The 21,060-nt window shown below is 42.7% G+C and overlaps 3 protein-coding genes across 3 annotated transcripts; 1 reads left to right on the forward strand and 2 right to left on the reverse strand.

Moving 5' to 3' along the window:
- Nucleotides 1-18: 18 nt before the first annotated feature.
- On the reverse strand, nucleotides 19-4,426 carry LOC308098348 (DDB1- and CUL4-associated factor 7-like). Its single transcript, XM_080446662.1, has 7 exons — nucleotides 3,782-4,426; nucleotides 3,147-3,305; nucleotides 2,929-3,040; nucleotides 2,675-2,793; nucleotides 1,882-2,091; nucleotides 1,657-1,774; nucleotides 19-1,542 (listed from the first exon to the last, which is right to left on the reverse strand). Exons 1-7 carry the CDS (start codon nucleotides 3,920-3,922, stop codon nucleotides 1,370-1,372), a joined length of 1,032 nt encoding a protein of 343 aa, XP_080302788.1. The 5' UTR covers nucleotides 3,923-4,426; the 3' UTR covers nucleotides 19-1,369.
- Nucleotides 4,427-6,407: 1,981 nt separating this feature from the next.
- On the forward strand, nucleotides 6,408-13,816 carry ccdc47 (coiled-coil domain containing 47). The gene is made up of 13 exons (XM_080446362.1): nucleotides 6,408-6,564; nucleotides 7,892-8,190; nucleotides 8,338-8,439; nucleotides 9,525-9,699; nucleotides 9,886-10,007; nucleotides 10,115-10,180; nucleotides 10,330-10,431; nucleotides 11,817-11,927; nucleotides 12,223-12,308; nucleotides 12,395-12,453; nucleotides 12,539-12,648; nucleotides 12,817-12,984; nucleotides 13,120-13,816. The coding sequence occupies exons 2-13, from the start codon at nucleotides 7,900-7,902 to the stop codon at nucleotides 13,198-13,200; spliced, it is 1,473 nt and encodes a 490-aa protein (XP_080302488.1). The 5' UTR covers nucleotides 6,408-6,564; nucleotides 7,892-7,899; the 3' UTR covers nucleotides 13,201-13,816.
- A 2,654-nt stretch (nucleotides 13,817-16,470) lies between these two features.
- On the reverse strand, nucleotides 16,471-19,098 carry LOC308099473 (coatomer subunit beta'-like; the record flags this gene model as incomplete). Its single annotated transcript, XM_080448218.1, has 1 exon — nucleotides 16,471-19,098. The coding sequence occupies one exon, from the start codon at nucleotides 19,096-19,098 to the stop codon at nucleotides 16,471-16,473; it is 2,628 nt and encodes an 875-aa protein (XP_080304344.1).
- Nucleotides 19,099-21,060: the final 1,962 nt, after the last annotated feature.

A 21,060-nucleotide genomic window follows, 5' to 3' on the forward strand; every position in this document is an offset into this window, starting at 1 on the left:
AATGATGCACCAATACAATTCTGTTACTTCCTTGGACATGGAGGAATACAATTTATTAGTAGAGCAAATTGGATAATACAAACTTTATGAAAAAAAGCTACAACATGAACACTTGTATTACCAATATCTTAGTTAATATATTTATATGTATGTACATTTCCCCTTGTATTGGCATGCTACAAGGTCTTCACCTTTCATCCTAATTTATGCTTTGTCACACAACAGTGTTGCTCACTGAAAATAACTGATTTACTGTCATGCGATGAAGCATAAATTAGGTTTTAGACACAAGAATAAAAAGAGGCAGACAAAAGGTCAGGAGAAAACAAAACAGTTTCACTCTTGCAATCCAGTCCATAACTCACTCCTCACATGATCTTGAAAACATAAACCATTCTAAGCACCGTCTACTCAGAAAAGGGGGAGTTGAAAGCCATTAACCGTTTAAGTCCTAATTTATTTACTTTCAAAGTTTTCGCCTATAAAGATAGGAGGGCCAGGTTTGAAGTGGTTAAGGAGCTTAAGGTTGAATGATCCGGTGCTGGTTGGTCCCGGGATCTGGGACAGGCCTACCTGACCACATCAAAACAAGCACAACTGTAATGAAAATCTAAATCCAGTCATTACATAATCCTCAAAATTGGACAGGTCAAAACTAGCCTGGACACACACATGTACTTTCCAAGGCAAAAGGAAGGAGCAACACTCGCCACTGGGAGAATGGCTCTCGAGGCTAGGTCAAAACTTATGAGGTTTAGCCTGAATACACCCATTTGGGAGATGATTCTGAACACATATCTAAAGCTCCAAATGGTCAACAGGGACACAGAGACAATACGGTATTGATATTCATATCACCATTAGAATGGCATGTAGTCACAATATAACTACAGAAATATATTCCTGAATGTTAGAGCGGTCATCTTCATCATCTGATTTATCAATCCTTGAGACTTACATCAAACAACTCTGTGCACACAATATCAAAAACTATCCTCAATAATCTCATGGCTGGCTAAGATAGGAACTCACACCAAGTAACTTTCATTGTCATTTGCTCAGAGTTCAAAGCACTGATGCACTTGATAGCTGCTGTGCAGATATTGAACACTACCTTGTAAGCAAAACAATAAATAACAGCATCATGACAGAGGTACGACTGAATCAAGACTTGAAAAAATGTAAACCAAGATATTGAGTAGTAGAGGGTGGGATACTCCAAAAGAGTCAAGAAAAAGGTCCCTCGTTGCCACGGCCTTGTCTTGAAAGCAGTGGGTTGAGGACTACTACGAGACCACTCACACTTGAAAAATTAAGTCCAAAGTCTCAAGCAGAATTCTGCCGCCTCTTCGACCAAGTACCCATGGCTTCAGACACGCAGGATCTCCAGGCAGTTGTTGTAGCAAATGGCGATCCAGTCAGGCTGCGTGGATGCCCACTGAACGTTGTTGATCTCCCCCTCAGCAGTGTAAGCCAGGATGGGGTCTTCAATGGCTCGTGGCATCTGCTGTATGTCCCATATTAGTGCCTGGTGGTCATCAGCTGAGTGAAGAAATAAGAGTACACACAACCCAGAGTTGTCATCGAGGGAGCAGGCATTAAAGAATTAAAGAATATAAAGATAAACCCAGGTCACACTGAAGGGTTTGGCCTTACCTGCAGTACATATATGACAAGAGGAGTGGGGTGCCCAGGCAATGCCGTTGACGCAGGCACGATGGTTGTTGAGCCGGGCCACAGGCGTGCAGGGCACGCGTACATCCAGGATTACCACCTGACATACAGTATGTGCACATTTTATGTAAAAACAACAAACAGACATAAGGAAAAGCTGAAAATAAGAAGACTGAAACGATCCGTTACAGCACAAAGTACACTGACCTCCATGCCATCCATGGCCATTGTGGCGAGGTAGTTGGGGTCCTGTTTGTTCCAGCAGAGGCGGAGGAGAGGGTGGTGCTGGGGGTCTTCGTAGATGATGGTGCTGTGTTCCAGGTGCCGCAGATCAAACATGCGGACAGAACCGTCGGCGCCAACAGATGCGAACATGTCCCGACCACCACCGGCACGACTGAAGGCTATGTCATACACCTACAGTCAATCAAAAAATATAGACATAGACACTAGTGATGAGCGGGTCGACCCGTAACCCGCGGGACCCGCGGGTCAACCCGCGGCGCGGGTGGGTCGAGTCAGGATTTCAGAGGAAATTATGCGGGCTACGGGTGAGCGGGTCAGCCGCTCTCACACGAAAAAAAAAAAAAAAAACCCTATTTTGAACAACATGCTTGTTTATTCAGCCCATGACAATGTTGTGCTACTGTAGACATTTAAAGGGACTTTGGGTACTTAAAAGAGCGCTATATAATATATATTTATATTCCCACCGCGGGTCGCGGGGCGGGTTGAGCCATAGATTTATATGGGGTCGCGGGTTGGGTTCCGTGGCGGGTTGGGGCGGGTCATGAAAAAACCTGACCCGCACATCACTAATAGACACCATTTAATAATATCTTATGGTCTGGACGTGCATCTCCACCTAGTCACATGGCCATTATACTCATTTCTGGAAACGCTGACACTGAGAAATAGGCTGTGCTCGCACACAATTTTTCTCTTGGACTCATTGTCAAGTGAAATGGACAGATGTGCATACAGGCATGTACGCACCCACCTCTTTGTCATGTGCAATGAGCTGGGTCTTGACATGCCCAGAGACCAGGTTGACCCGTCCCAAAACCTGGCCCGTCTCCAGCCCCCAGATGGTACAGGTGGTGTCGATGCTGGAAGTGCCTGCAGAGTGCAACAAATGAACCTGTCACTTGTCTCCCAATAATCAAAAATATCACCACTACGATCTCATTGGCAATGCTGCAGAACACACTGACAAATAGTTTAGGAATCTAAATCACACAGCAATTCTCTTACCCAGTAGATTGGGATCGACTTCATTCCAGTCAAAGGAGGTTAGGGGAGCGCAGAAGTCTGAGTTCTTGTTGTTATTCAGCAGGCATTCTAGACGTGTTTCTGTGTCACTGACCTTAGTGGCAAATTTTTGGAAAACATGATTCAAGAGTATGGGACAGAGTATGCTACCTTAAAAGTAAAGCAATAGGCATGGGCTAAGTTTTGTAGAAACAGCATACCCTCCAGATGCGCAGGTAGTCCCCACTGGTGGCGAGTAGATCTGGGTAGACTCCCTTGGTATCTGGAATCCACATTATCTTGGTAGTAGGGTAAGGATGGTCAAATGTATTCCTACAGAGGAACTCTGAACTCTCCTCCTCCAGACCCACAAGCTGAACCTGCAAAGGGGGGAAAATGCTCATTAATTCAAAACAAGACAAACGTTTGATTATTACAAGAGGCGAGCCACCATGTAACCTCAGTAATAACTACCAACATTAGCTGCACTTCATCCTTCAACACAAACCCATAGCAGTAATGTGTGATCTGGATACGGTGAAAGCCAAAGTGCTCCTATAGCTCAGTGGTTCCAACAGGGGTAGGTCCCTGGCTGGCTAAATGAATGAATGACAATTCAAAACTTTTACTTCTACCCCACTACATCTCATAGGAAAATGTTGTACTTTTACTCCACTACTACAATTACAATGAGTACTTTTACTTTTGGTACTTTAAATACATTTTGATTACCAATACTTATGTACATTTACTCAAGTACATTTTGAATTACAGACTTCTACATTGCAGTATTGATACTTCTACTTAAGTTTTTTTTTTTAAGTGAGTACTTTTTCCACCACTGCTCATCACTTACCTTGTTATTATACTCCTCCACAAAGCTGCCCAGCGCCAGGCGGAAGCGCTTGTCGGGCCGGACGCTCCAGTTCATGGCATACACCGTCCATGGAGCCTCGTACTTGTAGATCTCTTTTCTTTTGCCGTGTTGGAGCGACATCCTCCTCGAAGACCAGAAGAACGACACACAGGTCGTTGTCTCAACCAGTTAGCAAGCGAGCCAACTAGTTATTTTTGCAGAGTATAGAACGACTAACCTACCTAACTAACTAGCAAACTACCGTCTCTGGGCCAAGTTTCGAGATCAAACAAATCTATGTGGATGTCCATGCAAACCATGCAACAGATCGTTCCTGGGTTACAGACTGTAGCGTTTGTTTATTGCTCGCTGCTGGTGCTAATTATTAGCATCCCAGCTAGCAGTCACGTAACGTTAGCGTTCCTTCTGTAGATGAACCAGAGTGTGTGTTGTTGTTGTTCAGGTCGCAGTTCATTCCGAACCTCGATCAGGTGAAACGATCTGTCTACGTTTCTTTCCTGGCGTCTAAACAGTAAACACTATTTCAGGGTTCACTACAAGTTTGTTGTTGTTCTGGCCAGAGGCTCCATCAACCACCGCAACTGTGAGTGAAAGACTGACTGACTCCAGTGTTGCCATATTTTGTGAGAGAAATAAGCAACCAGGTCTAGGAAAACAAGCCCCAAAGAAAGCAACGACACTGCCATTTATTTATGAGCATACATTGAAAATAGCCGATGTGAGCTTGTAGATCTGCTATTTTCAAAACAAATCTTGAAATAAAATGTGGAATATTTTGAAGATTAAGAAACATTCTAACAACACAAATGCTCACCTGGGCACAAAACTTTTCAATTTTCAGATGGGGGTTAGGGACAAATACATACTAATTTGGGGGTCCATGACATAAAAGTATTTGAGAACCACTGGTTAAAATACATTTTAAATTGTGAAACAAGCCCAAAAAACCACAACCCACAACTACCAACAATATTTACAAGCAAACTTCACAGAAAAATGAGCCCAAAGTCGCTTATAATAAGTGGACGTGGCAACACTGGTGGTAACAAAGAACAACACCACTAGCGGTGAAGAAGGAGTACTGCACCACAAAGTAAACTCACCTCTGGCTACAAATCATTTATTTTTGGTTTTAGAACATGTCGGGACAACTTTGTGACGCACAAACAAATAATGTATGATATGAATTAAAGGTAAACTGCAAGCCCCAAATGTTCTCTGACTTTTTGTTTTAATAGCCATTATATTCATTTTAGTCTGGTTTCTTCTTACAGTTCTAAAACTCCTCTTTATTCAGGTTGTCCAACTTCAAAACTTTATTCTCCTGATTATTCCGTTGCTTTTTGTGTTGCCCTTCAGCGTCAGCGATTGAGAAACAAGCAGTGTTGTGAGTGACAACACTGCTGATTTACAACACTGTTGTTAATGTCTAATGACAACAGAAGACAATACCAGATGCCCTGTCCCTGCCCATCTGTGACCTTCCCCTTCTCTGTAGAGGTCACAGGGGCTAAAAGCCTAAAAGATGCTCCTGAAATCAAACGGCCTACTGTAATTTGATAGATTTATGTTAAACGTATTCATAGTTCAGGCCAGGGAATAAAGTATTAAACTACAGTTTCAGTCTCAATCACAATGTAAGTTTTTTTTTTTTTTTTAACATTCATTATCTACTGTCACAGTATCAGTGGTGGAAAAATAACTCAAATGTTTTACTTAAGTAAAAGTATCAATACTGCAATGTAGAAATACTCTGGAAGTCCGGAATTCAAAATGTACCTGAATAAAAGTACAAAAGTTTTGGTATCAAAATGTACTTAAAATACCAAAAGTAGAAAGTACTCATTATGCAGAACTTGTCCCATTTCAAATGGCCGAAATGTATATAGGGCTGAAGTGGTAACATTTTTTTTCTAATAATAATCACAATCTACAAAGTAACTAGTAACTAAAGTTTTCAAATAATTGTAGTGGAATAAAAGTATAATATTTGATAAAGAGATGTAGTGGAGTAGAAGTAAAAGTACTGAAAATTGGTAATACTCCAGTAAAGTAAAGACACCTCAAAATTGTAGTTAAGTACAACAGTACTTGAGTAAATCAATGTACTTAGTTACTTTACACCACTGCACAGTATTCATTCACATTTTACTAGTATTATAAACTGCCCCCACGTCTTTCCGCAGTACCTGTGGAAACCCTGGTTTCTGCTCAGCGCTCAGATCCATTCTAGAGGCAGCCTAATTGTATCCGGTAATTTCCACATACACATTCATGCACGTACACAGACCATTTCCGTATCTGGCTTAGACCGGATTTGCAACGTGCAAATGTATTCCACTCCCAGAAAACAAGCGGAACCAAAGGGTGGAACCATGGGTGGAACCAAACCAAACACACCGCACAGATTTGTGGGTAAACTACACAGCGTTGCCATGTCCGCTTATTATAAGTGACTTTGGGCTTATTTGTCTGTAAAGTTGCTTGTAATTAAATATAGGTAGTTACGGGTTGTGTTTTTTGGGCTTGTTTCTTATTTTGGGTATCGGCTATTTTCAAATATCTGACGCTCATGTGGTCACTTCTTTTGGGCTTGTTTTCATAGACCTAGTTGCTTATTTCTCTCGCAATATCTGGCAACACTGAGAAACTACGCTGTCAAATCTTCATCGCGGCGCTTGGTGGTGGACGTTGAATCAAGTAGAACCGAGTAGAACCCAGATAAACGTCCAGTTTGTTGTTGTCACAGAAACCTTCCACCGGTAAGTTGTTAACAAACTTGTGTGGTTAGTCATGGTGAGGATCTGGACGGCGTACGAGCAAAAACGAGGCTGTTAGTTGCTGTTGTTTCTGAAGCCTGTTTGGTTGGTTGGTTTAGCTAAGTCCTTCCATGCTACGTAGGCTAATGTTAGCTAGCATGTTGCTTGAGCCAGATCTTCTTATTAGCCAATGTTGGGGGATGGGACGAGTGGTTTTATGTTAAAGGGACTTGCTTACCACGTCGTGTCATTCATCCCCAACGTGTAATACTCAGGGGTCTTCAACAGGGGGTCCGTGACTACCAGGGGGTCCTCAGTGTTACTACAGGGGGACTTTATTTTACACTAACCACTTGAACCCTAGCATTCTGATGGGAACATTAGCCGAAATTGGCAGATCTACAAGCACACAGTGAGCTTGTAGAGCAGCTATTTTCGGCAAAGAGGTTTTTGAATTGGTGTAGAGGGGGAAAAAAAGTTTAGAGTGAAAGGTCAAGTTTACTAAGTATTGACGGTTTTAAGTGGTAAAGGGTCTGAAAATACACATTATCATGTATACACTGATGACAGTGCTGTCAAACAAGTCATCTATCTATGAAAACTTTTAATCTGAAACACAGTTTTCTACAATATGTAGTGGGGGTCCCTGCTTCATCTCTCTCTCTCATTTAGGGGGTCCTTGGCCTGAAAAACATTGATAACCCCTGATTTAGACAATTATCATCTACTGTCAGTGTATTCATTCACTTGACAACCTAGTTACTGGCCGTATAAAAAATACTGCAGTTCACCTGGTTATTCTAGCTATGACTAGGATTTTAGAAATGTGTTAATGATGGTGAGGTTTTACAGAATCCATATATCTTTCTGGGTCATATTTAATTCTGGCAATGCAACAGGGCATGTGTTGTTCTCCCCATTGCTTGAAATTCAAACACAAAGCGAGCCTATAGGTCTTTTGGGAACGCTTTCTCACTTGGGGTCTAACGTGACGTCCTAACATGATGTTCTGACAAGCAAAGCAGGACATTCTTAGATGTCAACACTAGTTCTAGATTGGCATAATCTTTTCTAAAGGTACTGGAAAGTGTTACATTTACAGCATTTAAGCCTCAAGCCTGCAACATTTACAAATGGGTAGATATGGCCTGATGTCTCTTTGGGTGATGTTTTCACGGATAATTTTAATAGGGTTTATTTGTGTTAATTGTGGTTCTTTTCAAACATTTGAACTTCATTAGGCCTATTTGTCCTTCCACTTCTAAAACCAGCCTTATTTACTCATCTGCTCCTCCACAACTATTTTCTCTACTGCCCCATGCCGGTGTAGGTGCAGACATGCGGAGTGTTTACCTCTTCCTGCTGCCCACCCTGCTACTCCTCCTGGTGCTCCCTGTCTCCAGTGGCCGCTACAACGATGACTTTGACGATGGGGAGGACGTTGCTGACTTTGACGACAACGACTTTGCTGAGTTTGAGGACATGAACGAGGATACTGTGGCTGAAGCTGAAACCGCTCCTCCACCACGCGCCGGCCCCTCGTCACAGCCAGAGGAGGACGAAGATGAAGACGAAGCAACAGTGGAGCTGGAGGATGGACAGGATGGCTTCGAAGACGGAGAGACACAGGTATACAACATGGCACTGTCTGTACTGTTAATGGTCGCACATCTGAGCACAAAATATTTACCGCTTTAGATTGTTTTTTATTTTAAATGTGTAAGTAACATTTTATAAATGCACCAAGGCTAAATCAAATATAATGTCTTTCTCCAGGAACAAGATATATACAGCAAGTATGATCAAGAGGAGTTTGAGGGGATCGAAGGCATGGATAAGACGAACCCTTCTTTTAAGGACCCCCTCATAATCCACACGGTGAGCCTGGCTTATTGCTTAAGTAACTAAGTGGCTAAACTATTTCTCTGATACTGTAGCTGTGAGTTAAACACTCGGCTATCCTGTGCAGATTCATAGTCTAGAGTTGTCTAGACTCTAGTCTAGACTATGCAACGCATCTGCACTTAATTTGTTGGATAGCTACCACGTAGTAGTGCAGCGCAGTAATATATTTCAGGCAACTTCCTCAAAATGTTGCTACAATGGCTCAACTACAACAAATTAAAAATTCTTGCTTGTAGCTACTTTCAGCTCAAATCATGTCATTGCTCATTGACGGTAAATCATGTTGATAAAGTCAGTTGCAGTTAATAGGGCTGACGATCATGACATTTTAGTTGACGATTAGTTGTCATACAAATAATTTTGATTAGCTATTTAATTGTGTTTAATTGGCATTGGTATGTAAATAAAAATGACATTTCTGTTTGCCCTTTAGGCTTTTTAAACAAAAACAACTTAATAACTTAAATATACACAGAAATGACTGACAATGCCTGGTACCAATAATCATAATAAATGGTCAAAACAAATTTTATAATCTTATTTTTTGCGGAAATAGCCAATCTACAAGCTTACAACGCATTGCATTGCGACACATTTTGATCTTGTAGATTGGCTATTTTTGCTATATTTAAATACATTTATTGCCAGACCCAGGGGGTCGGGCCTACATGAGGCTTTGTCGGTCCCCCTCTCCAAACGGTTTCGTCCATACATGGGCATAAAAGAGGGGGGCCGTCGGGCTGTCGGTCCCCCTCTCCAAACGGTTTCGTCCATACATGGGCATAAAAGAGGGGGGCCTACATGAGGCTTTGTCGGTCCCCCTCTCCAAACGGTTTCGTCCATACATGGGCATAAAAGAGGTCTGTCTTCTGTCCTCTTTTTGATTGGCCAAGCTTAGCGTGACGTAGTGCTCTGATCTTTCAACCACTAGGGGTCTGGCAGTACCAGGTCTCCTGGTTCCCTTGTTTATATAGATGAATGCAAACGATTCTGGCGATTATAAAATAATTGTGACAGGCCTATTGCCGTAGTGATGACACCCAGTGGTTTCCCTGCAGGTGCCTGCTCATTTGCAGAACAGCTGGGAGAGCTACTACATGGAGATCCTGATGGTGACAGGCCTCCTGGCCTACATCATGAACTACATTATTGGCAAGAACAAGAACAGCCGCCTCGCTCATGCCTGGTTCAACTCCCACAGAGAGCTCCTAGAGAGCAATTTTTCACTAGTGGGTGAGTGTTGGTACTGCTCTCTTTGGCTTGCAACACAAATTTGTGTTGACCGTAGTATTCTGCTTTGTCTTTGTGTAATGGCCATATTCATCATAATGGTTTTATTTATTTGTTCTTCCTTTAGTTATACAGCCAGTGGAGGAAATCTTTAGTTTTCTTGTTATGAACTTGCATTTATGTCATTAGGTGATGATGGCGCAAGTAAAGATGCTTTGAGCACTGGGAAGTTGAACCAGGAAAATGAACACATCTACAATCTGTGGTGTTCCGGTCGTGTATGCTGCGAAGGCATGCTGATTCAATTGAAGGTGTGTGTTGGGATTAAGTTATTTACACATACACACAGAGGCATGTCTGCATCAGTCTGTTTCATTGGATGTAGTTTTAACGGAATGCTTCCTCGGTTCTGTTCCAGTTCCTCAAGAGGCAGGACCTGCTCAATGTTCTGGCCAGGATGATGAGGCCAGCCGGTGATCAAGTGGTATGTCCCATAAGTCAGCTTTAATTAACCCATTATGTACTTATATTCATTATGGTGCAGATGTACATATTTGACAGTTTGTTTGTTTATATTGTGACATTTATGAATCAGTTTTCTTACTTAGTAACATGCCTCCCGTCTCTCCGTAGCAAATCAAAGTGACTCTAAACGATGAGGATATGGACACATTTGTGTTTGCTGTGGGCACCAAAAAGGCCATGGCCAGACTTCAGAAGGAGATGCAGGACTTGGTAAATATCCTATACACCACCAGCACCATAATAAAATTAACACAATCCTGAGACCATAACGACACATCATTACATATTAATGTCTATTCACAGGTTTGGCCATGTATTGTACATACATTTAGGAAAGAAATCGTTACCAACCTAATAATGGAGTTTTGCATGGTTAACACATCCACTGCCAAGGGCTAATCTCATAATGTACTCACCAGTGCCAAGGTGTTTTTGTTGTTTTTTAGTTTTTTTCATGTCGCCATAGATCTTGTTAAAATCCTTAAGATTGAGCGCTACACAGTCTGTTTACATCCGCGCGATCTCCCTGTATCTCCCAGTGAAAACCACGTGTCAAACGGGGCATCCATGTTTGAGTTAGAGCGGATTACGTTAAACAGTGAAATGCGAGGAGAAAAAACTACAGGAAGAGAATTGAGTTTCAGTTTCGTCTGTAGAACGAGGGCGGGCGTGATCGTGAAAACCGGATCCCAAATAATTCTATTTCCTGTCATCAAACCGGAAACGGAAGTGGATCAAAAAAATTCCGAAAGTGCACCCGGACCGCGCATGCGCGAAAAGACCGCAGCCCGTAGGGCTACGGTCTCGGCGCTTAACAGTTGGATTTAACGGCCCGTAGGACTACGGTCTTGGCAGTTAATGTGTTAATAAATCATATGGGTGGCTGGATTTGGATTTTAAATTAATCTTTTTTTCCCAGGGACTATTTTCGATTAGACTTTTAAATGAATCATTGCTTTTCTTAATTGGCTTTTTTCAAATCACATACAGGTCAATAAGACAAAAGCATACAAAAAGAGTATATGTTACCCCTCCCACCCCCCAAAGTTCCTGCTCTGAAAGAGCCACAACTCTGGTATTTTGCTGTACCATAAAAGAACAAATTTAAATTAATCTTTGCTTTTAATTTAAAAAATAATACCTTTTAAAGAAAGTAATGATGACATTACTTTGACAAAAAAAAATACTTTTCACTATTACAGTGGTATTTAGTGTCTCAAACTAATTTCAAGTCTCTGCAAGTTAATTTCATACCATACTAAAATGAGCTGAATCCATTGTACTCCTCCAAAATATAAGTGGTCGGCAGTAATGTCAAGTATACCGTGATAGATAGTTTGTAGAGTCAAAACATGCCAGACGATCATTGTGGACCTTTTTGAAGTTATTTTTGTTACAGTTTTGTCTTTTTTTTCATGAAATTTTGCTGATTCTTTTATAATTCTCAAGAAATGCTTTGTATAAGCCTGTGATAACAGCCTTTTTAAAATAATTTTGATAGAACTCTCTAATTATTTTAGTATCTGGAAAATGTATTCATATTGTTCCTCTGTTTATAATCTTATATTTTTTATAAATTTCTATTCATTATATAGAGTGAGTTCTGCGGTGACAAACCGAAGTCTGGGGCCAAGTATGGCCTTCCGGAGTCTCTGTCGATTCTGACGGAGATGGGTGAGGTCACTGATGGCGTGATGGACAGCAAGGTGAGACATGTAGAGAGTCAAGGCAAAAGAGGCCATTGTAAAAAATATATGTATAATATCCTGATGAAGATCTGATTGATCGAAATGTTGACGACGCAATAAAAATACAGCAGTTTGCAGACTCTATTTTCTTTTGTGATACGTCTGCTTGTCTTGCACCATGGATGTGCATGCACTACCTTCCTCTACATAACCTCAGATATACAAATATGTCGCTATGCTATTTTGTTTGGGTCATAAACAATTCATGCTACCCTTTCACGGTGCCCTCTCATTCAAACCTTTGGTCTTTTAGATGGTACATTTTATTACCAACCATGCTGACAAGATTGAGTCCATCCATTTCTCGGACCAATTTTCTGGTCCAAAAGTTATGCAAGAGTAAGTATTTCTCATATAGATATAGATTTACTTAAGTACAAGTAATAATATTATATTCATAAACTCTGAATTTGCCTTTTTTATAGGGAGGGTCAGCCCTTAAAGCTGCCTGAGACCAAGAAGACGCTGCTGTTTACATTTAATGGTAAACATCATTCAGTATCTACTGCACTTCCTTATCATATCTCATGTTATATAAATAATGTATTTATTGTGTGCTGTGTATCTAGTGCCTGGCATGGGCAACACCTCTCCCAAAGACATGGACAGTCTCCTCCCTCTCATGAACATGGTGATCTACAGCATTGACAAAGTCAAGAAGCTTCGCCTGAATAGAGAGGTAAGCTAGCAATCCTGCGTTCAGCTTTCCCATACTGCACCCAACTGAGAATCGCTCCCAGGGACTTCCGTACTTGTAGTTGCTCTGGCTCTTTTCTTAAATCTAGTTTCCTTCCCTACTTGATGTACTGTGTCACATCGGTGCCATTCTCCATTGTCCTTATTCCAGGGCAAACAGAAGGCTGACAGGAACCGTGCCCGTGTGGAGGAGAACTTCCTGAAGCAGACTCATGCTCAGCGCCAGGAGGCAGCTCAGACCCGGAGGGAGGACAAGAAAAGAGCTGAGAAGGAGAGGATCATGAACGAGGAGGATCCTGAGAGACAACGTCGTCTGGAGGTCTGGTTGAAATACTTGGAAAACACTGCACACTAAAAACACCAGGCAGCATGCATCAACATTAAAGAGCGCACTCATGCATTTGCATTATGTCCAGTCTTTTTACACCTGTTTTTTGCCACCTTTTCATTGTAGGAAGCTGCCCAGCGACGTGATCAGAAGAAGATTGAGAAGAAGCAGATGAAGATGAAGCAAATCAAAGTCAAAGCTATGTGAATGGAGAAGAAACCACTACAGGGAAACAAGCACACATGCAAGCAGTTGCTCAGCTCAGACGGTTTCTACAGCTTTCCTCACTGCGATACCCAGCCCCTGCTAACAGTCTATCTAGCACTCCACCGATGTCCCCTTCATATGTGTCAAGCTTTGCTGTCTCTGTCCCCATGGAAACACCTGGTACAATCATTGTGACATTGTGACTTATGTGGCAGTGAGTGAACTGTTGGTATCAAGTGAGAGGGACTGAGGATTCTTCAGCATCAAAACTGTCGCTGCAACTCATGCCAATGGTTTCATTTGACTATCTTCCTCCAACATCTTCAAAGCTCTGTTTCAAAGCAGCATAGCTCTCAGTGGGACTTTAAAAGTTAATCTACAGGGATGAAGCGAGCCATGTGGTGGTTGGTCATCAGCAGCTACATTCTCAAAAGAATGAAAGCTTAATATGCTATGGTTTCACGAAACTGTCAAGCATTAAAAGTGATCTTAAATGATGATCAAGAACTGTTTTATTTATATCTACTAGTATGTGACCGTTTTCTCAAACTATGTCTGTTTCTGATGAATGTCTGAGCAAACATAATAAAATGCACTGGAAAATTTTTGAAACCAATTTTTTATTTTTTAAAACTTTTTTTAAGGTAGGGTAAGTGATATAATGTTGTTAAAATAAGTGATATATGCTCTATAAAAGACCTAATACTCGACTGGTTGTTTAGACCTGACTCAAGACCCGCTGTGATGGTATCCAAGCAGGAATTAAACTGATATGCCCCTTGGCAGTCTAGGGAGAGGGAGAATCAGTGGGAACGAATCTGTGGGACATGATAATCTGGGTTGTAAGGCCAGCTAGAGGTATTTGATGTCTCTGGGTATTGCAGCTGGATCTGAACTAACCTGGGGATGCCTTTGCCTTTTATGTCATTGACTGCGGTGCTGGTGTCATTACGGTGATGTCAGTCATATCCATATATGGAGCAAGCGATGACGGTCATGCCCAAAGATAGGGTCTATGATGTCAGCCTTGGATGTTTCGGTTAGCCCTATATATGGGGCTCCAGGAGGGGGTCTCTGATGTCAGACTTGGGTAGGTCGGTTGTCTCCATATTTGGGGATCTCCAAATAGGGCGAGGTTGGGATTGAATAGGTAATTTAAGGTCGTGATTGAATGGGTCATTTATCTCCCTATATGGGGTTTCGGGCATCTATGGCTAATGCTGGCAAGTATGATCTGATCTCTATATTCTGATCGTAATCGTTGCTATTTAGAGTGCTTGTTCATTAACAGAAGTCTCCCCATCTTTCCAGCTCTTTCATAAACAGAAAATGCTTTTTCAGGTTGGGATCCCAATTTTATACAATCAGGAGAGAGAACCCATACGGGATACAGGGTAAACAAGTGAAATTGGAAGTAATGACACAAATAAATGAGCAGACACATTTTAAACTGAAGCTGATAAATCGGTACTCCTGATTGGCTGAAAATTTATTTTCTATCCTATATTAGAATCGGCTTGTGGGTGTGCTGGCCAGCCGGCAGACCACCCCGGCACTATGACTCAGACATAACCATATACTATAGAGTTCCCATTGCAACTACACCCAAATATGACGTGAGTCATGCTAACTGACAACATGACTGCCAACATGACCCAAACAAGCTGTGTCGTCAGACTCAAAAGAACCCAAACAAACTGCCGTCATGAGCCGGTGCGACTACGTGGCCCACACACCTTGAAATTAACTGTTGGGCTTGATATAATTAGTTTCCTGTAGTATCGCACCGTTCGCACACCGAAAACATCTGATCTACAACTGATCTAAGGCTTTAAGATCATTAATGTTAATATTATTATAAAAAATACTTGAGATATGCTAGTGGTCCAGATCTCATAGAAGGTAGAGAAACACTGATCTATTCCTATCCCATGGTTAATCTTAATCTGAACTTCCATTAAACTCATATTAACTCTGTTAACTGATTTGTAATTTATGTGAGTGACACATGCCATTACATAGGCACATTTCCTAATCATGATAACTCCAGGCAATCCGGTACACTTCCCCTTCTTGAGATTGTAACTCCATTTTCTGTGGAATTACTTGACCTCTGACTTCCCAGTAAAGACTACATTGACGCATCATCTCTAGGTGGTCCATGTCTGTCTCTTTTTGACTATAGTGGTGGACAGGGACAGATTCTCATGTCAATTTTTGGCTCCAACCTTGTCCTGGACATAATCATATTCTTCAGGTATGCCAGTGTGGAAATACTACTCTCACAGAGATACGTAGTTACAAAAGGTAAAATATTTTTTGGTTTTACTGTAAGCACTGGGAATTCTGCCTGGCAACTCATCCAGAACTTCATAGGGGACTGTGTTTAGTTTTTTAATTAAATGTAGTCCTTTGCCATTTTTGTGTAATACTGTCAATATAATAAAATGGTCTGTGAAATCTGACCTGATGATGATGCTATGGGAGTTTCTCCAAGATAACAGTGGGCTATAACTGTGCTTGCAGATGTATTTCCTGTGTAACCTCAGAATATTCTCACGGAATAAACCACTGGATTGATTTTTTTATTTAAAATGTTATCTTTACTTACAATATGTTTTAGATCTATCAGAGCTGATCCTCTTGTTTAGTTCAGTACTTTTGAAGCATAAGCCTTATCAAATGACCACAGATAATGATGATAATGTCTAATTCCTCACAAATACCAAATTACAAAGTTTCTTTAAAAAAAAGACTTAATGTGGCCAGTTATGCCCAAATATGCATTGTTTGGGCAAGGTTTCAGCCCAATCCAAACAACATTGACTTAATTATATTGTAACTAAAGTTAAACTTTAACAGTTAAAGTTAAACATTTTTAAAATGTAAAACAAGTTTGGGGGAAGTTACTTCCTTGGCCTATTGACAGTGTGCACAAGAAATCTTGCACTGATTGTTCCAGTGGTTTGCAAGATTAGTCCCAGATACACAGACCCATTTTTAGATGCTACAGAACCTGTTTTAAAAAAATATGTGGCCTACTGGCAGCATGCACAACAAATCTAGCATTGTCCAGTGGTACAGCCCCAAACAAAACAGAGAGAAAACAATAGTGAGAACATGACAGAGCTCTCTCCAAATGTGAAGATCAAGCCCACTAATAAATAATAGTGAGAAGAATATAACTGGGATTTCTCTAAATGGAGATCAGCCCACTAACAACTAGACTTTAAACTTTTTTAAATGTTTCATAATGTAATATTTAAAAGCTTAAATGTTCTCTTCCTCCATCGCTTTGGTCGCCGGGGATGACTCCTCACTGTCCTCTGACTGCTTGTTGACTGGGAGGAGATAGGTCCCTGTTGGCTCATATCCTTGGGCCTCTTTAATAATATTCTTCTCTTCATTAAGTGTGACAAGAGGGTAGTCTTTGGCAGAACTGGAGGTGCCCAAGTAGGTCTCTCTGAGGAAACACTCGGCTGCGAAGGCCTCCTTCAGCCCAGGGAACAGGTTCTCATATTCTGTGGGGTCAGCTAGTGATTCAGCCGCCTTCTGGTTGACTTTGGCCAGGTTCTGCCTCCACAGTTTGACCACACGGGACACCTGGCTGGGCAGGTAGGTTCGAGCCAGGAAGGCAGCCTCTGGCAGCCGATTGGTCCTTATCAGCAGCTCCAGACACTGGTCCAGTTTCCCCTGCAGGAAGTATGTCATGAAGGCCACATTGTTCTTTCCGTCCCTCTCAGCGCCCTCGGCCAGCTTGCCAACCAAGGCAGCGTTGCCGGAGGCTGTGGCAAGTAGCAGCAGGCCTCCATAGTCCTGGGCGTGGTGGAGACACTCCTGTGCCAGACCAAACTGGGACTTAGTGATGGCCATCTCTGCCAGCTGTTTCCACTTCTGCTCAGACTCAGCCTCTACAGCCAGCTGGTGGGCTATCTTCAGCTCTCCCAGGTTCAGAGCCAGCTCAAACCTGTGTTCTGGGTCTGTGGATGCAGCCAGCGCCTGCTGCTTGAAACCCTGTTTCTCCAGGAAGTGGGACACCCTGGTCCTCTGCTCCTTGGGGATTGTTGGTAGGACCTTTTCGGCCATGCCAAAGTCCCTCCTCATGATGGCGGTCTGGTACTCCAGGACGGATACCAGTAGGGAGTAGCTGACAATGTTCAGCTCCTTATCTCCCATGTATAGCCGGTCATCCTTGGGGATGTAACCCAGCAGGTACATTGTCTTATCCAGGTGAGCAATGGTGACGATCTCTCCTCCAACGAAGTAGTTGAGCCTGTTGATGGAACTGGTGTAGATGAAGCAGTCACCCACCCACAAGCCTGTTTTTACGATCTCGTGGATCTCTCCCTGCACCTCGAAGGCACCCTCGAGCCCGTCCTCTGTGACTCCTTTGTTGGTCTCCTGTGAGGAGGCCACTTTGTCTACCAGGTAGCGTAGGATGAAGAAACACTCCTCAGTAGCGATGCACACCAGCTCCCTTGAGTCCGACCAGAAGATGTGCTTGGGTTGGATCTCAATTCGACGGACCAGTACTGTGTTCTCCCAGTCATAAAATGCTAGGCCATTCACGGATCTCACCCCAAGCAGGAAGCCACCATAGATACCTTCTGCTCCAAAGTCTGGCTTGAAATATTTCTCTTCTTTAAAGTCTTTGAATATTCTGACTACACCGTTACTTTCCCTAATGGCATAATGAGATGAGTCATGTGCCCACACAAACTCCATTGCTGAACCAAAGCTCTTGTTCCTCAAAGCCATGGCAGTGTAGATGATGAACTCGCCATCTCCACATACCACCACAAACCTTCCATTGGGGTTGTGCTGGATGGTCTGGGGGAGGTTCTCACAGCTGCCCATGTCTTTGAACACCAGCTCAAGTCTCTCTCCATCCTTGATCACCATGTCTCCCATGGCCTTCAGATTGGCCTGCTGCAATTTGCTGTGTTTGGCCCAGATTATCTTTCCGTTGGTGTCCATGGACATGGCTGGTTCCTCCCGACCCAACATGATGACAATGCTGCCTTCATCATAGCCCAGGGCCACATTGTTGGAGCCCCTCAAGGCACAAATGCACCACACACGCTCCATGCCGTAGTTGAGTGTGTTCTCTAGACGGTATGTGCTGGAGTCCCAGATACGTATGGTACCATCCTCTGACCCTGTGATGATGATGGGCAGATCTGGGTGGAAGTTCACACAGGAGAGATTATGGGCATGGCCCTCCAGGGTGTGAACACATGTCTTGTTCTGGTAGTCCCAGATCTTGACCAGGCAGTCATCTGCTCCTGATATGAGGTAAGGCTTGTCTCCACCGCTGTAGTAGTCGATGCAGTTCACGCCTTTGTTGTGTCCCTCCAAGGTGAAGTTAGGAGACGAGGAGCCCAGCTGCCAAACCTTAATGGTGCAGTCCAGGGAGGCACTGGCAAACTGGTTGCTATCATTGGGGTTGATGACGATATGCATGACAAAGTGAGTATGACCCTCAAACACCTGGCTGCAAGTCCACCTCTTCTCCCAGTCCCACAGCTTGATCAACTTGTCATCGCTGCCAGTGAGGATGTACGGCTGGGTGGGGTGAATAGCGATGCTGCGAATGTAATCAGAGTGGGCTTCGAACATATTAACTCGCTCCAGGTTGCTGTAGTTGAATACACAGATCTGCATATCATCCGCTCCAGTAATAACCCAGTTCTTCCTGGCCACAAACTTGGATGCTCTGACTGGGTAGTCACACACCTCAAATGTCTTCACCAGCATCTGTGTTTCGTGGTTCCAGACACAAACACTGCCATTGTACAGACTGGCCAGCATCCATGGTTCAGTGGGGTGAAGGTCCAGACTCTTCACCCGGTCCGACCGGGCTGTCAGCCTCCTCTTGATGTCTAGCCTCAGAGGCATGTTTTATATCCTCGTATCGTCTCTTGTCAGGGGAATAAAAGATTAAACGTTCCACGTATTGTGACTAGCTGCAAATATTGTCTGTGCAATCTGGCTTGACACACTGTACACATCCAGGAAATATGTCTGACAATCTCGCTTAACAAATGCACGTTTGGGGCTATCAGCGAATATGTCTTTTCGACTAGGTTTGCCTTTTGATCTCTGCTCGACTAGTTTACCACATGGCGAAGCCTTGAGGGCTCTTAAAGTGAAAGGTGTGTGGATGATATTGCGCTTTGTGCTGTCTGGTTATAAGCTGGGGTGCCTCGATGTTCATGACATCACTTTGACATCACTTTGACATCACTATGATATCAGACTGGCCTTCAAATTCATGACATCAGTGCATGTTGATCTCCATGTGCATTTGGTTTATGTTGTGTATGACATCAGTGTATGTTGATCCCTATATGTGCATTTGACAGGGGCTATATGCCAAACGTGCATTTCACGTTTGGCATTGGGATTTCATATCATCTAGGGTTAACCACGTTATATCGCCATGGTTACTCAAGAGACTTAATGCACTCCATATTCGGACATAATGGTCAACCCGGAACTCCATATACGGTGTATATGGAGTATGTATGGTCATGGTTGACGTGAAGGTCCTTATATGGATCCTTATATGATTTGTTTGAGTCATTACGTCATGACACAGTTTATATGGGTCTGATGTCATGCTGTCACAGTCAGCATGACACAAGCCATATTTGGGTGTAGCTGCTCTGTCAGTCAGCAGCTACAAGAAATCTGTCCTTGTCCAGTGGTTTGATTAGTGCGGACACAGACACACACACACACACACACACACACACACACACACACAAACCCGCTTCTAGATGGCTGGCCCCGAGATCGGAGCCACACCGTAAAAAATGCACCATGAGGCTACGTGCAGCTCAATAAGAGACTGGTTCCCAGACTACTGCAGAGATCTCTGTAGCTATTGGTGAATAGAATGAGTGTCAAAATGGGGACCAAATAGAGGGTGAGACTAATGCTAAATTTAACTGTTAGATTGTGTCAGCAGTCTCTATGGGGCCAGCTGGACTAGATAGAGTTACATCAATATGGGAAACGAACACATTGACAGTTTGCAAGCACCTTGACACTTAGGAGAAGGATGGCAGTGTTTACCGTATATAAAGGCTACACTATGTAACTTTCCTGTTCTGTTTTACTACTGAGTTAATAGAGCCTGCCTGCTTGCTCTGGGGAGAAATTGAATTCTTTCGTCTTTTTTTGTGAGAAATGGAATTCTGACCTTCGGGTCAAATTTTGTGTCCAACTTAGACACAGGATCTATAAATATCTCAATAGAATAGCAGGGAGACCAAATACAACCACCCCCAATTGTATGTTATATTGTATTAACAAACTCTACCATACAGACTGGACCAAATAACATTTTATTCATAACAGTCAACCATGACCAGCTGCCATGGTCTCTCGAGACTGACGGCCGCTACTAACTGCACAATGACAAAGAAAAAAGGTTGGGTGTTTTGTAAATGTATTCAAAATAAATGACTGAAAATAAGTATTCAGACTATTTGTTATGAACCTCGCAATTCAATTCAATTTATTAACACATCAAGACACTTTATATATAGAGCAGAGACCCAGCATTTCCCCCCAAGCAAGGATTTGGTGACAGTGAACAGACTCTGGGTAGGCAGCTGTTGAGGTTAGCGTCATTTTGAGACTTGGAGAAACTTCTTGTTGCCAGCATCTGACAATCACAAGGATTCTGAAGGAGACAGGCATAGGTTGGAGGTCGATATGTTGACTTAATGGCTAATTTAGGCCAAGGTTTCAGGTCAATAGTTCTTTTTATTTCCATGTAGCCCCTAACTGCTTGCTAATTGGTGTGTGGTATACACAGCCACAAGGAAATAAACCATATAAAAGGCAGAT

The sequence above is a fragment of the Gymnoscopelus braueri genome (genome assembly GCF_963280865.1).
Source record: "Gymnoscopelus braueri genome assembly, chromosome: 13".
Taxonomy (NCBI): Eukaryota; Metazoa; Chordata; class Actinopteri; order Myctophiformes; family Myctophidae; genus Gymnoscopelus; species Gymnoscopelus braueri.